The sequence below is a fragment of the Lepisosteus oculatus genome, chromosome 6 (genome assembly GCF_040954835.1).
Source record: "Lepisosteus oculatus isolate fLepOcu1 chromosome 6, fLepOcu1.hap2, whole genome shotgun sequence".
Classification (NCBI taxonomy): Eukaryota; Metazoa; Chordata; class Actinopteri; order Semionotiformes; family Lepisosteidae; genus Lepisosteus; species Lepisosteus oculatus.
The window spans coordinates 43,980,024-43,994,294 of NC_090701.1; the positions used below are offsets into that span (position 1 = coordinate 43,980,024).

Below are 14,271 nucleotides of genomic sequence, written 5' to 3' on the forward strand. Positions count from 1 at the left end.
GGCTAAGCTGGAGCTTTGTTGGAGATTCCCGTGAGGACAGTTTTCCCTGGAGAACGAGCTGTGCTGGAGATTCCCGAGAGGACAGTTGTTCCTGGAGAACGGGCCGTGCTGGAAATTCCTGTGAGGATAGTTTTCCCTGGAGAACGAGCTGTGCTGGAGATTCCGGAGAGGACAGGTGTCCCTGGAGAACGAGCTGTGCTGGAGATTCCTGAGAGGACAGTTGTTCCTGGAGAACGGGCCGTGCTGGAGATTCCGGAGAGGACAGTTTTCCCTGGAGAACGAGAAGTGCTGGAGATTCCGGAGAGGACAGTTTTCCCTGGAGAACGAGAAGTGCTGGAGATTCCGGAGAGGACAGTTTTCCCTGGAGAACGAGAAGTGCTGGAGATTCCTGAGAGGACAGTTTTCCCTGGAGAACGAGCCGTGCTGGAGATTCCTGAGAGGACAGTTTTCCCTGGAGAACGAGCCGTGCTAGAGATTCCCGAGAGGAGTTGAATTAAGCCGACAACGCAGTTACAGCTGGACAACCCCAATATCAGTAATCTAGCTAGTGCTTCTGTTAAAAATGACACCAGGATGATTTTGAGCTACATGGGACTAGAGATGACTCATACGCCTGGAGGTCTTGCACAAAACAATCGTTTCATGATGTGAAATAATTTGTTTTACTCAGTAATTCTAAGAGGGTCTCCGGCATTTAATAGCAACGTAATACAAAGACCCCACAGTAAAGTACTACATTCGAACACCTCACAGTAAAGTACTGCAGTCTAACAAGCCACAATAAAGTACTGCAGTCTAACACCTCACAGTAAAGTAGTGTAGTCTAATACCCCACAGTAAAGTACTGCAGTCTAACACCTCACAGTAAAGTAGTGTAGTCTAATACCTCACAGTAAAGTACTCTAATCTAAAGGAGTCTAATACTGTACGTTGTAATATGTCTTGTGTTATAAGAGGAAAAGTACTGAGAAAGTAAAGAGCTGAACCCTGGATATATTTTCATGGAGCTGCTGACAGAGATAAAGACACATGTGTTGAGGTAATTCTAAGAGGTGGGGGTTGATAATGACAGTTGAAGTCAGTTTAAGAAATGTTTGAAGACACCTGGTTAGTGCTGATTGAGAAATAGTAGAAGATTTCAGATACACTAAATACAGTACAGTAACACTGCACTGAGAGAGAGAGAGAGAGAGAGAGGGGTTAATACAGCAAAGACACACTGACTGGACACTCCAGTACATTAACACTGCACTGAGAGAGAGGGGTTAATACAGTACAGACACACTGACTGGACACTCCAGTACATTAACACTGCACTGAGAGAGAGGGGTTAATACAGTCCAGACACACTGACTGGACACTCCAGTACATTAACACTGCACTGAGAGAGAGGGGTTAATACAGTCCAGACACACTGACTGGACACTCCAGTACATTAACACTGCACTGAGAGAGAGGGGTTAATACAGTCCAGACACACTGACTGGACACTACAGTACTGGTTTAAAAATTATAAGATATAACATAATACAGACAAACTAGTGTATAATATATAATTTGTACATACTGTGGCACACTGTGTTGTGTGTCAGTGTGTGTTGTCTGTCAGTTTGTGAGCTGCTGCGTGCCAGTGTGTGTTGTCTGTCAGTTTTTGAGTTCCTGTGTGTGTTGTGTGTCAGTGTGTTGTCTGTCAGTTTGTGAGTTGCTGTGTGTCAGTTGCTGTGTGACAGTGTGTTGTCTGTCAGTTTGTGAGTTGCTGTGTGTCAGTGTGTTGTCTGTCAGTTTGTGAGTTGCTGTGTGTGTTGTGTGTCAGTGTGTGAGTAGCTGTGTGTCACTGTGTTATCTGTCAGTTTGTGAGTTGCTTTGTGACAGTGTGTTGTCTGTCAGTTTGTGAGTTGCTTTGTGTCAGTGTGTTGTCTGTCAGTTTGTGAGTTGCTGTGTGTCAGTGTGTTGTCTGTCAGTTTGTGAGCTGCTGCGTGCCAGTGTGTGTTGTCTGTCAGTTTGTGAGTTGCTGTGTGTGTTGTGTGTCAGTGTGTCAGTTGCTGTGTGACAGTGTGTTGTCTGTCAGTTTGTGAGTCCCTGTGTGACAGTGTGTGTTGTCTGTTTGTTTGTGAGTTGCTGTGTGTGTTGTCTCTTGGTGTAGAGTTTCAGAGACAGCAGCTGCTATGTGAAGACCTGTGTGTCTATTTTGGGATTCCTGCCTGGTCTCTGTGACCTTTATTATCACAGAGGGAGAGAGAGGAGCACACTGGCGATGTGGCACTGAGAGAGCGTCTGGAAACAGAGGGAGGAATCGCTGAAGGAGTCAGACAGAGACCCGGAGGCTGAGGTTTCTTGCTTTCAGAGTAGCCTGCACTATTCACAGTGGGTTTTAATTAGTCAGTTAATGAATTGCGATTTGAAAATGGACTCACCAGGTGTGGACAGAGACACAAGGGAGCCTACAGCACCTGCTCAGGAGGATTCAGAGAGCTTGGAACTGACCAACCAGTCTGAAGAGAACCGGGACAAGGTCACTTATCTTTACTGTCACCTTCATCATCCTCACCATTCGTATTACGCTGTGTATGTTGTCATTATAATCTGTCTGTCTCTGTGTTGTTCTCCACACAGGAGGAAAGTGGAGCTGGAGAAGGAGGTGTGTCCACAAAGCTGGAAGATGGGGATGTGGTCGTGAGAGGAGCTTCTTCTGAAGACAAAGAGGAGGTTGAGGAGTCCCCAGAAGAAACGGTGTCCCTAGGAGGAGAAGGTGAGGCTGTGAATAGCCAAGACTCCGAAGAACACGTGGATGAAAAAGAGGAAGGGATCTGCACACCAGAGCGTGAGTCTAGTGTCCATCAAGATCTGCCTTCCTCACAAGAGCACAGTGCCAGCGAGGGCAAGGTGACGCCCACAGCAGACACAGCCATGAGCGCGGCCAGCGGAGGGAGTGAGACTCCAGAAGAAGGGGAGGTGCCTTCGGAGCACATGGCCACGCCCACTTCAGACTCAGCAGTGGCTTCGGTCAGAGGAAGGGGCGTGGCTCAAGGCGAAGAGGAGGTAGCCTGTGAGCTCAAGGCCACGCCTACATCAGTCACAGATGGGGTCTCAGTCAGTGGAGGGGGCGTGGCTCAGGGGGAAGAGGAGGTACCCTGTGAGCTCAAGGCCACACCTACATCAGACACAGATGGGGTCTCAGTCAGTGGAGGGGGCGTGGCTCAGGGGGAAGAGGAGGTACCCTGTGAGCTCAAGGCCACACCTACATCAGACACAGATGGGGTCTCAGTCAGTGGAGGGGGCGTGGCTCAGGGGGAAGGGGAAGTACCCCCGGAGGAGATGGCAACGCCTACAACAGAGATGGCTGTGGCTTTGGTCCGTGGAAAGGGCGGAGCTACGGATGAAGGGGAGGTACCCTCGGAACACATGGCCACTCCTACAACAGACACAGCTGTGGCTGCGGTCAGTGGAAAGGGCGGGGCTACGGATGAAGGGGAGGTGCCCTCAGAGCACATGGCCACTCCTACAACAGACACAGCTGTGGCATCGGTCAGTGGCAAGGGCGGGGCTACGGATGAAGGGGAGGTACCCTCAGAGCACATGGCCACTCCTACAACAGACACAGCTGTGGCTTCGGTCAGTGGAAAGGGCGGGGCTCCGGAGAAAGGCGACACTGCAGGACAGCAGGGGGCCAGACATGTCGCTGAAGAAGAGAAGCATGCTGGGAAGAGGGGGGAGGGGCCAAGGAAGAAGAAGAGTGCGCCCATCACCCCAAAGTCTTCCAGCTCCCCAAGCTCTGTCTCACTCCCTCGTTCCAGAACAGCCCCTCGATCCTCTGCGGGAGGGACGAAGAAGGACATCCTGGCCAAGTTCCAGCAGAGCTGCCCCGAGTGAGTCTGTCTGACTGTGCCACTGTGCTCGGATCCTGTAGGGTCTGTCGTGTGTCAGCAGCTGTCTGATCACTGAGGACTGACTGCTCTCAGGGCAGCATTCATGTACTGTCTCTGTACCCTTTACACTGACTACACACACATGAGCATGTAGTAGCTACTGCACTAATATATACACAGCAATCAAGCCATTCTTACAAGGGAGGAGTACCTGTATCAATATAAGACATGTGTCAGTGTCTGAGTGTGTCATTGTGTCAGAATGGCAGTGTGTCAGTTTGTCTCAGAGTGTATCAGTGTGTCAGTGTTTCTCAGAGTGTCAGTGTGTCACTGTCTCAGTGTGTCTTGGGACAGTAACTTTTCAATGGGTCAGTGCACTGTCCTGGTGCCAAGTCACCTCACGAGCCACAGGAGGAGAGGCTGGCCTGTTACTTCAGTGGGTCAGTAAGATTGGGAGCTGTTGCGATTCTGGGAGGTGTGGGAATTCTGGGATTTAGATTTGTAAATTTGAATTCTCTGTTATTTGTTACAGTACAGCAGGAAGTGCACCTCTGTCTCTGTTTCTCTCCGCTGGCAGTGGGAGCACAGCCTGTCCTCTCTGGACAGCCAGGTCTGTCTGTGTCCAGTTTCTATGGCCAGGCTGTGGTCACTGAGCCTGTACTTCCTCAGGGTCTGTTTCTTTTCCCTGTTTCTTATCTTGGTCAAATACTCGACTAGTGTGTATTGTCTGTTTAGGGTTCTGTAGCATTCCAGTCTATGTTGTGTTTGTGTGTGTGTCCCAGTGTGAGAGATATTGCTGTTTGATCTGTGCTGTGATGTGGTTGAGTCTGGGTTGTGGTGCTCTAGCAGTGCTGTCCTGAGGCTGGTTAGTGTCGGTGTGGCTCAGGTCAGTGAGCCTCAGGACCAGCTGGCTCAGGGGGATCTTTGCTGGGCTCAGCTCTTGGCTCAGCAGGGCCTTCTGATTTTGGTCGCTGTTTTTTAGGTGTAGCCAATACTTTATTACTCTCTTCTGTATGTTTATCAATAACGGGTACTGGCCTAATTCAGCCCTGCACGCACTGTTAGGAGTTTTATTCTGCACGTGGAGGATGTTTCCTCTCTCTCTCTGGTCTGACACCTGCCTGCCCCCTCCTGGCAGATCAGAGCACTGCAGCACAGCCTCCACTTGTATTGGACTCAAGGTCGTCAGGAAGCTGAAGTTTCTGAGGAGTGAAATGCTGTTGAAAGGGAACTTCCGAAAAGACAGCAGCTCTAGAACACCATTCTTCATGGGCCATCCTGGGCTTTCAATTACTGGGTTTTAGATGATTGCTATGTGTCCTGTTCAATGTCATCAGCACTCCCAGAGTGTCAGAGTGCACCATACGCATCTCTCTCTGTCTCTCACCCAGGGGGCCTGTTATCCCCAACTTCAAAGTTCAGAGGTCGCGCAGGGCAGGTGTGTCTGACGGGTCATCTGTGAAGCAGCGTCTCCTGCAGTGGTGCCGCAAGAGGACCGCGGGATACCCGGTAACAATAACAAGAGTAACGAGCTGTGTGAGCAGAGTGCCAGGCAGTGGACACGTTACTACAGTGTACACGGGTCTTCGCAGCCAGATTTAATCAGAACGGGACAATATATGGGGGTGCTGTCAGGGCTCTGGACTGCAGGGCTGTGGAGCATGGGGCACCCAGTATCTTGTCTGAATCCTCTCTGGGCTGGATCCTCCCTAAAGATCTCCCACAACCCCCCTGGTGCAGCAGTTCCTCTCGGCTGCCCTGATCTGTGAGCAGTGGGGCTGCTGTGTCACTTCACTGGGTGAAGTCCAGTACTCCAGATCACCCCCAATCCCCCTGGTGCAGCAGTTTCTCTCTGCTGCCCTGATCTGTGTGCAGTGGGGCTGCTGTGTGTTACTGCACTGGGTGAAGTCCAGTACTCCAGATCACCCATAACCCCCCTGGTGCAGCAGTTTCTCTCTGCTGCCCTGATCTGTGAGCAGTGGGGCTGCTGTGTGTCACTTCACTGGGTGAAGTCCAGTACCCCAGATCACCCCCAATCCCCCTGGTGCAGCAGTTCCTCTCGGCTGCCCTGATCTGTGAGCAGTGGGGCTGCTGTGTCACTTCACTGGGTGAAGTCCAGTACTCCAGATCACCCCCAATCCCCCTGGTGCAGCAGTTCCTCTCGGCTGCCCTGATCTGTGAGCAGTGGGGCTGCTGTGTCACTTCACTGGGTGAAGTCCAGTACTCCAGATCACCCCCAATCCCCCTGGTGCAGCAGTTTCTCTCTGCTGCCCTGATCTGTGTGCAGTGGGGCTGCTGTGTGTCACTTCACTGGGTGAAGTCCAGTACTCCAGATCACCCATAACTCCCCTGATCTGTGCGCAGAAGGGCTGTACTACAAGGGGAGGAAGTGGTTGCCAGGTATGACTGTTTATCTATAAGGATGTGCAGTATGTGTGGCAGCTCAGCCATGCTGGTGTCTCTCCTCTCAGGGAGTGTCCATAGAGAACTACTCCTCCTCCTGGTCGGATGGGCTGGCGTTCTGTGCTCTTGTCCACCACTTCTTCCCTCACGCCTTCGACTTCTCTTCTCTGAGGGCTGAGGACAGAGAGAGAAACTTCAGCCTGGCCTTTACCACTGCAGAGTGAGTCTGCCTTCAGGCTCTCTGTGTGATGACCTGCCTCTACATTAACAGTCTCTGTGTGATGACCTGTCTGTCTCTTCACTGCCAGTCTCTGTGTGATGACTGTTCTGTCTCTTCACTCCCAGTCTCTGTGTGATAATGACCTGTCTGTCTCTTCACTGCCAGTCTCTGTGTGATGACTGGTCTGTGTCTGCACTCCCAGTCTCTGTGTGATAATGACCTGTCTGTCTCTTCACTGCCAGTCTCTGTGTGATGACTGGTCTGTCTCTTCACTGCCAGTCTCTGTGTGATAATGACCGGTCTGCCTCTTCACTGCCAGTCTCTGTGTGATAATGACCGGTCTGTCTCTTCACTCCCAGTCTCTGTGTGATAATGACCGGTCTGTCTCTTCACTCCCAGTCTCTGTGTGATAATGACCGGTCTGTCTCTTCACTCCCAGTCTCTGTGTGATAATGACCTGTCTGTCTCTTCACTGCCAGTCTCTGTGTGATGACTGGTCTGTCTCTTCACTCCCAGTCTCTGTGTGATGATGACCTGTCTGTCTCTTCACTCCCAGTCTCTGTCTGATAATGACCTGTCTGTCTCTTCACTCCCAGTCTCTGTGTGATGACTGGTCTGTCTCTTCACTCCCAGTCTCTGTGTGATAATGACCTGTCTGTCTCTTCACTGCCAGTCTCTGTGTGATGACTGGTCTGTGTCTGCACTGCCAGTCTCTGTGTGATAATGACCTGTCTGTCTCTTCACTGCCAGTCTCTGTGTGATGACTGGTCTGTCTCTTCACTCCCAGTCTCTGTGTGATAATGACCGGTCTGTCTCTTCACTCCCAGTCTCTGTGTGATAATGACCTGTCTGTCTCTTCACTCCCAGTCTCTGTGTGATAATGACCGGTCTGTCTCTTCACTGCCAGTCTCTGTGTGATAATGACCGGTCTGTCTCTTCACTGCCAGTCTCTGTGTGATAATGACCGGTCTGTCTCTTCACTCCCAGTCTCTGTGTGATGTCTGGTCTGTCTCTTCACTCCCAGTCTCTGTGTGATGATGACCTGTCTGTCTCTTCACTGACAGTCTGTGTTTCTCAGGCAGGAGGCTGGCTGCGATCAGCTGCTGGATGTGTCAGACATGCTGCTGATGGGAAACAGACCTGACCCCCTGTGTGTCTTCACATACTTGCAGTCACTGTACAACCAGTGTACAAGAGCAGAGAGGGAGAGGAAGGAGAAGGACTCAGCCAGAGAAGGAGAGACCGCAGGAAACACCAAGGAAGATAAGGAGGAGGGGAGAGGAGAGAGTAACACAGAGTCCGGAGAGACCACAGGACAGAGAGAGGGAGAGGGACAGGAGGGTGGGACAGAGAGGGAGACAGAGGGCGAGACAGAGGGACAAGAGAGTAGTACAGGGAGGAGAGACAGGGAGACAGAGACAGGAGACTGTGACACAGGAGACAGAGGGAGAGAAGACTAACAGAGAGAGACGAGACAGTGGGATAGAGATAAGAGACAGAGGGAGAGGAGACTAACAGAGAGTGTACAGACAGTGGGACAGAGACAGGAGACAGACAAAGAGGAGACTAACAGAGAGAGGAGATACAGTGGGACAGAAACAGGAGACAGTGACACAGGAGACAGAGGGAGAGGAGACTAACAGAGAGTGGACAGACAGTGGGACAGAAACAGGAGACAGTGACACAGGAGACAGAGGGAGAGGAGACTAACAGAGAGTGGACAGACAGTGGGACAGAGACAGGAGACTGTGACATAGGAGACAGAGGGAGAGGAGACTAACAGAGAGTGGACAGACAGTGGGACAGAGACAGGAGACAGTGACACAGGAGACAGAGGGAGAGGAGAGAGCAGCAGAGGGAGGAAAGACAGGGTACACACAAAAACAAGGAAGGTAACTAATGAGAAGAGACTCTTAAGCCTAAAATGTGTGCCGGTTTAGTAGCTGAGTAAGTGAATCTCGCTTGCCTGGCTTGGAAGATGTTTCATACACCCACACCTCTTTGTGTAAAGATACATTTCCTATTCTCCATATAAATGAATTCCCTTCTAGTTCCATTTGTGACCCTGTGTCTTTGTTTCAGAACATAGTGTGAAATACTCCTCTGGGTTATTCATATTGATCCCTTACAATCGTATATTCTTCAATTAAAATCTCCTCTCACCCTCCTCTGTTCTGGACTAAAGAGCTTTAACTCCTTTAACCTGAGATCAGGTCTGCCGACTGAAACTGAGTCCAATGATCTGAAAGAGGTGTAGGTGTTGCGAAGCTGGAACATGAGTTAAAACATGAGTTAAAACCCACAGTGGCGCAGTGAATAGCATTGCTGCCTTGCAGAGCTGGGGCCCTGGGTTTGATCCCTGGGGTGCTGTTTGTGTGGAGTTTGTATGTTCTCCCTGTAGGTTTTCTCTGGGTGCTTCAGTTTCCTCGCACAGTGCAAAGACATGCTGGTGGATGAATGGGCTACTGGGACAACTGGCCCTGGTGTGAGTGTGTGTGTGTGGCACATTGCTTGCTGGGATAGGCTCTGGCTCCCCCACGACCCTGAATTGGATGAAGCAGCTAGGAGATGGATGGGTAGACTTGTTTATAGAATCACAAGTATTCTGGAGCATTCTGTTTGTTGTTTATTGCTTCCCCACATAAAAAACACCGTCTCAAATACAGTATGGCAGTCCATTTAGCCTGTTTGGTGGTTGAGGATGTCATCCTGGTGTTTCTTGAAAGAAGCCATGGTATTGGCTACAACACCACTTGTCCCACACTCCCACCACTCTTTTTGTTTAAATACAGGACTTAACTCCCTTCAGACTATAGACTGAGTTCCTTCAGCCTGTCAGTGTGGGAAACTCCCTTCAGACTGAAGAGACTGAGTTCCTTCAGCCTGTGAGTGTGGAAATTCCCTTCAGACTGAAGAGACTCAGTTCCTTCAGCCTGTGAGTGTGGGAAACTCCCTTCAGACTAAAGAGACTCAGTTCCTTCAGCCTGTCAGTGTGGGACCCTCCCTTCAGGCTAAAGAGACTCAGTTCCTTCTGTCTGTTAGTGTGGAAGACTCATGTTGCTCATGTCTGGACTGACTCTAGATAACAATATCTTGGGTATAACATGGTGACTAAAATTGTACACAGTATTGTAAATGACACTTTACTGCTGTGTTACACGGTTTCAGCACAATGCTTTTTGTCTTCTGTGACCACATCACATTGAGACTGAGCTGTCTGAGTCTTGAAAGACGAGTTGAGTGGGATTGGGAGAGAAAGAAAGACATTCTGAAAGTGAAAGCCCCAGGGAGACAGGAATGCCCGCTCCCTCAGTCACTCTGTGTGTTTGATCAGAGTCTCTGCCAGTTCCAGACTCCTGATTTCTTGTAACAGTGCCGCACGGCTCCAAGACAAACAGCACCAATCCTGGACTCTGTCCTCACTGTGAGCGCATTGGCCTCCTCATGTCTGTGGTGAAACTCATGTCCTACTGCTTTCTGGTGTCGACAGTGAAACTCATATCCTCCTCTGTCTCACTGTGTCCTTCTCCTCTGTCTCACTCCATCCTCTTCCTCTGTCTCACTGTGTCCTTCTCCTCCTCTGTCTCACTGTGTCCTTCTCCTCTGTCTCACTCCATCCTCTTCCTCTGTCTCACTGTGTCCTTCTCCTCCTCTGTCTCACAGTGTCTTTCTCCTGTGTCTCACTGTGTCCTTCTCCTCCTCTGTCTCACTGTGTCTTTCTCCTGTGTCTCACAGTGTCCTTCTCCTCCTCTGTCTCACTGTGTCTTTCTCCTGTGTCTCACTGTGTCCTTCTCCTCTGTCTCACTGTGCCCTTCTCCTCCTCTGTCTCACAATGTCTTTCTCCTGTGTCTCACTGTGTCCTTCTCCTCCTCTGTCTCACTGTGTCTTTCTCCTGTGTCTCACTGTGTCCTTCTCCTCTGTCTCACTGTGTCCTTCTCCTCCTCTGTCTCACAGTGTCTTTCTCCTCTGTCTCACTGTGTCCTTCTCCTCTGTCTCACTCCATCCTTCTCTTCCTCTGTCTCACTGTGTCCTTCTCCTCCTCTGTCTCACAGCGTCTTTCTCCTCTGTCTCACTGTGTCCTTCTCCACCTCTGTCTCACAGTGTATTTCTCCTGTGTCTCACTGTGGCCTTCTCCTCCTCTGTCTCACTGTGTCCTTCTCCTGTGTCTCACTGTGTCCTTCTCCTCCTCTGTCTCACTGTGTCCTTCTCCTGTGTCTCACTGTTTCTTTCTCTTCCTCTGTCTCACTGTGTCCTTCTCCTCTGTCTCACTGTGTCCTTCTCCTCTGTCTCACTGTGCCCTTCGCCTTCTCAACTGACCTCCCTTGAGGTCTCTTTGCTGTTTGTTGTGCCTCCCATCTCCTGTAGGGCCTGTGTCTTCCCTTTTACACCTGATGCACGTCTGTGCAGTGCAGTGTATTAGAAAGAGGTTGAATGCCATCAGCCAATGATCTTGCAGATCTTAAAGACTCTTACAGACCTCAGCATTCAAAAATATTTGGACAGCGAAGTCAAAACTATTATGTTTGTTTTATAGCCACAATATACATTCACAAGCAAATAATACTTTGAGTATAAATTAGTGATTTCATGTCATGTAAATATGTATTGTTAGACATACAGTAGATGTTAGGTCAGGTAAGTAAAAAGTCACCATTTATAATATTTAGAAAAGCAAGATCTTGCTAATCAGCTTGTTGGAAGTCTAAGATAAAGCACTCATAGATACTTAAAATACATCTGGTGATCTGGTGTATTTCTTTTCTCAGAAGGCTCAATGATACAATTAGTGGAGTCCCACAGGCCTGTGTGCTGGGACCACTTCTCTTCTTAATTATATCAGTAATATAATTAGTGGTGTAGTTAGGGGTCTGTATTAACTACTTACAACCAAATAAGCTGGCTAATTGGCTCCTATTGTGTGTCACCGTTCTTATTTCATGGCTAGTTACCGAGTTACCACTGATTATATAAACCATACCATTGTAGTGTACCTGACAGCCAGTGTCTTGGAAATCACAGGGTTCTTTTTTTCAATTGTTGCAGCTATTTCTGATTTTGTTTGATTTCATGCTAGGAGCCCCGTAGAGAGCAAATAAAGGAAAGCTGTGGTCCCAGTACCGACCCCTGTGGTTTTCCACTTATTATATCACTGATAGAATTCAGAAGAGCAGTGGTCTCAGTACAGACCCCTGTAGCACTCCACTAACATCATCACATCCTTTATATTATTATTTGGTCCCAGAAGTTCATCCCTATGACTCCACATCCCACCAGCCTTGGTGTAAACTGCCTCCTGTTCACAGCTTTAAATGCTCTCCCCTTTGTATAATAATCACCCTTCTTATCAATAAAGCACCTTTCCAAACCCAAGGACACTGTAGACAGTGATAAAGAAGGAAAAGCGAAAAAATAAAAGACGAGAAAGAGTCTCCTGGAGAGAGTGTAAACATGGAGCCAGATTGTTTAGAGCCTGGAAGGTCAATAACAGGATCTAATATTCCATACTTGACTTAACAGGCAGCCGATGTAGTGACTTCAGTGGAGGAGTGATATGCTGCCAGTGTGCGCTAGAAGTCTAACTGCAGAGTGTTGGACAGCAACTTGTTAAGAAGAGCGTTAGAGAGTACAGAGTTGGAGAAATCAAGCCTCGATGTTATAAAGACACTCGGCACTCGGCTTCAGACACTGATGGAAATAATTAGGTCAGTATTTCTAAAGTGAAAAAAAGACGTCTTAATCGAATTTTTCACAGAAGGCTCAAAAGACAGGACAGGATCAAGTGTGACTCCCAGATTCTCGAATACGGGTGACGTATAATAATAATAATTGCTTACACTTATATAGCGCTTTTCTGGATGCTCCACTCAAAGCGCTTTGCAGGTAATGGGGACTCCCCTCCACCACCACCAGAGTGCAGCCCCACCTGGATGATAATAATAATAATAATTGCTTATACTTATATAGCGCTTTTCTGGACACTCCACTCAAAGCGCTTTACAGGTAATGGGGATCCCCTCCACCACCACCAATGTGCAGCAACACCTGGATGATGCGACGGCAGCCATAGTGCGCCAGAGCACTCACCACACACCAGCTCTCAGTGGGGAGGAGAGCAGAGTAATGAAGCCAATTTATAGAGGGGGATTATTAGGAGGCCATGATTGGTAAGAGCCAATGGGACATTTGGCCAGGACGTCGGGGTTATACCCCTACTCTTTTCGAGAAACGCCATGGGATTTTTAATGACCACAGAGAGTCAGGACCTCGGTTTTACGTCTCATCCGAAGGAACGAGACGTAACTGCTATTATTATTATCGAGAAACGCCCTGGGATTTTTAACCTCAGTTTTACATCTCATCCGAAAGACGGCGCCTGTTTACAGTATAGTGTCCCCGTCACTATACTGGGGCATTAGGACCCACATGGACTGTAGGGTGAGCACCCCCTGCTGGCCCCACTAACACCTCTTCCAGCAGCAACCTTAGTTTTTCCCAGGAGTCTCCCATCCAGGTACTGACCAGGCTCACACCTGCTGAGCTTCAGTGGGCTGCCAGTTGTGAGTTGCAGGGTGATATGGCTGCTGGCCGTATGAATGGGGAAGCCATCCACCATTATTGTTCCAGCTGACATTAGCGGCCCACCAGGAAGGTGGAATTTGAAGTCAACCAGGGCTTGATGTTATGCAGACAAGAGATCAGAGTATGGAGACTCTATGGGACTCATAGCGTCATCCCGGAACATTAGAAACCTAAATGCTGGATGAATGGGAAACCTGCAGGAAGCACGCAGGGAATAGCCCAGAGCTGCGAGTTACTGGAGCAGGGGTGAGTAGGGAACACACACTCCGGAGAGGACATGCAGGCTGCTTGTGTGACCGTCACGGTTCCACATGGGCTTGTTCCCTCACTGCTCCGCTCTGCCGGTTTGTCCCTCACTGCCTGGGCACGAACCCGGGTCTCCAGCATCACGCAACAGAGAACCAGCCAGCTGAGCTAAAGGAGACCTCCCCCAGCCCGAGCGGCTGAGGTCCCTGTTATGCGCAGGGAGGGCGGTGACGTCACCGCGCTGCCACCAGCTCCGTTACACTTGCTGATTGTCGAGCTGAGTGCATCAAGCACACAGGCAGATATGGTTTAGTGATTAGTGAAGGACACAGGAAAATCCAGTGGTCAGAAGTTAAATCCAAATCCAACGCTTGGCGGACATGAGGAGATAAAGTCTGGGATGATCCAAGATACAGGTTACCAGACAAGCACTGCTAGGGGGTAATCTAGGAATGAGCACTCGAAGGGCTCAGAGTCGAAAATCAATGACAGCGCCCCGAGCAGAGTCAGAGCAGTCCCAAAATTGCCCTGAATCACCTGGACTGGCAAGATGGTGATTTGCCTCCAGGTGATCCAGGTCTCCTGTCAGTTGGTGTCCATGACAACTGGCAAGGAGTGATGGGTAGGTGGAGGAGAGGCCTGTTGGAATGGTAAGTTAGAAATTGGTCTGTAGTTCATGAAGCCAAGTTCGTTTAGTATAGAAGTGATTAATGCAGTCTGTAAGGCAGTAGGGACCACACCCATGGAGAGGAACTGTTGATAATATTGACAAATACAGGGCAGATATCTGGAAGGCAAGCTTTCAATAGAGAGGAAGGGCAGGAATCTAGTCAAAAAGAAGTTGTTTTGCAGCTGTTCATTTTTTTAAATTGATCTAAATTAAATAAGCTACATTCTGAAAAGTCTGGTACAGAGGGAATGTGAATGGAAACATTAGGGGTCGAATCTGGATCAAGG

General features: G+C 49.3%; 1 protein-coding gene across 1 annotated transcript; it reads left to right on the plus strand.

Moving 5' to 3' along the window:
* Positions 1-2,211: 2,211 nt before the first annotated feature.
* Positions 2,212-8,539, plus strand: LOC102689808 (smoothelin-like protein 1). The gene is made up of 5 exons (XM_069191403.1): positions 2,212-2,512; positions 2,614-3,866; positions 5,258-5,375; positions 6,338-6,489; positions 7,568-8,539. Exons 1-5 carry the CDS (start codon positions 2,387-2,389, stop codon positions 7,947-7,949), a joined length of 2,031 nt encoding a protein of 676 aa, XP_069047504.1. The 5' UTR covers positions 2,212-2,386; the 3' UTR covers positions 7,950-8,539.
* The last annotated feature ends 5,732 nt before the right edge of the window (positions 8,540-14,271 follow it).

Coding starts and splice junctions, on each gene's coding strand:
- LOC102689808 (XM_069191403.1), top strand. CDS start 2,387: ATGAATTGCGATTTGAAAATGGACTCACCAGGTGTGGACAGAGACACA. Junction 2,513..2,613: donor CTGAAGAGAACCGGGACAAG/GTCACTTATCTT, acceptor TTCTCCACACAG/GAGGAAAGTGGAGCTGGAGA. Junction 5,376..6,337: donor AGAGGACCGCGGGATACCCG/GTAACAATAACA, acceptor CTCTCCTCTCAG/GGAGTGTCCATAGAGAACTA.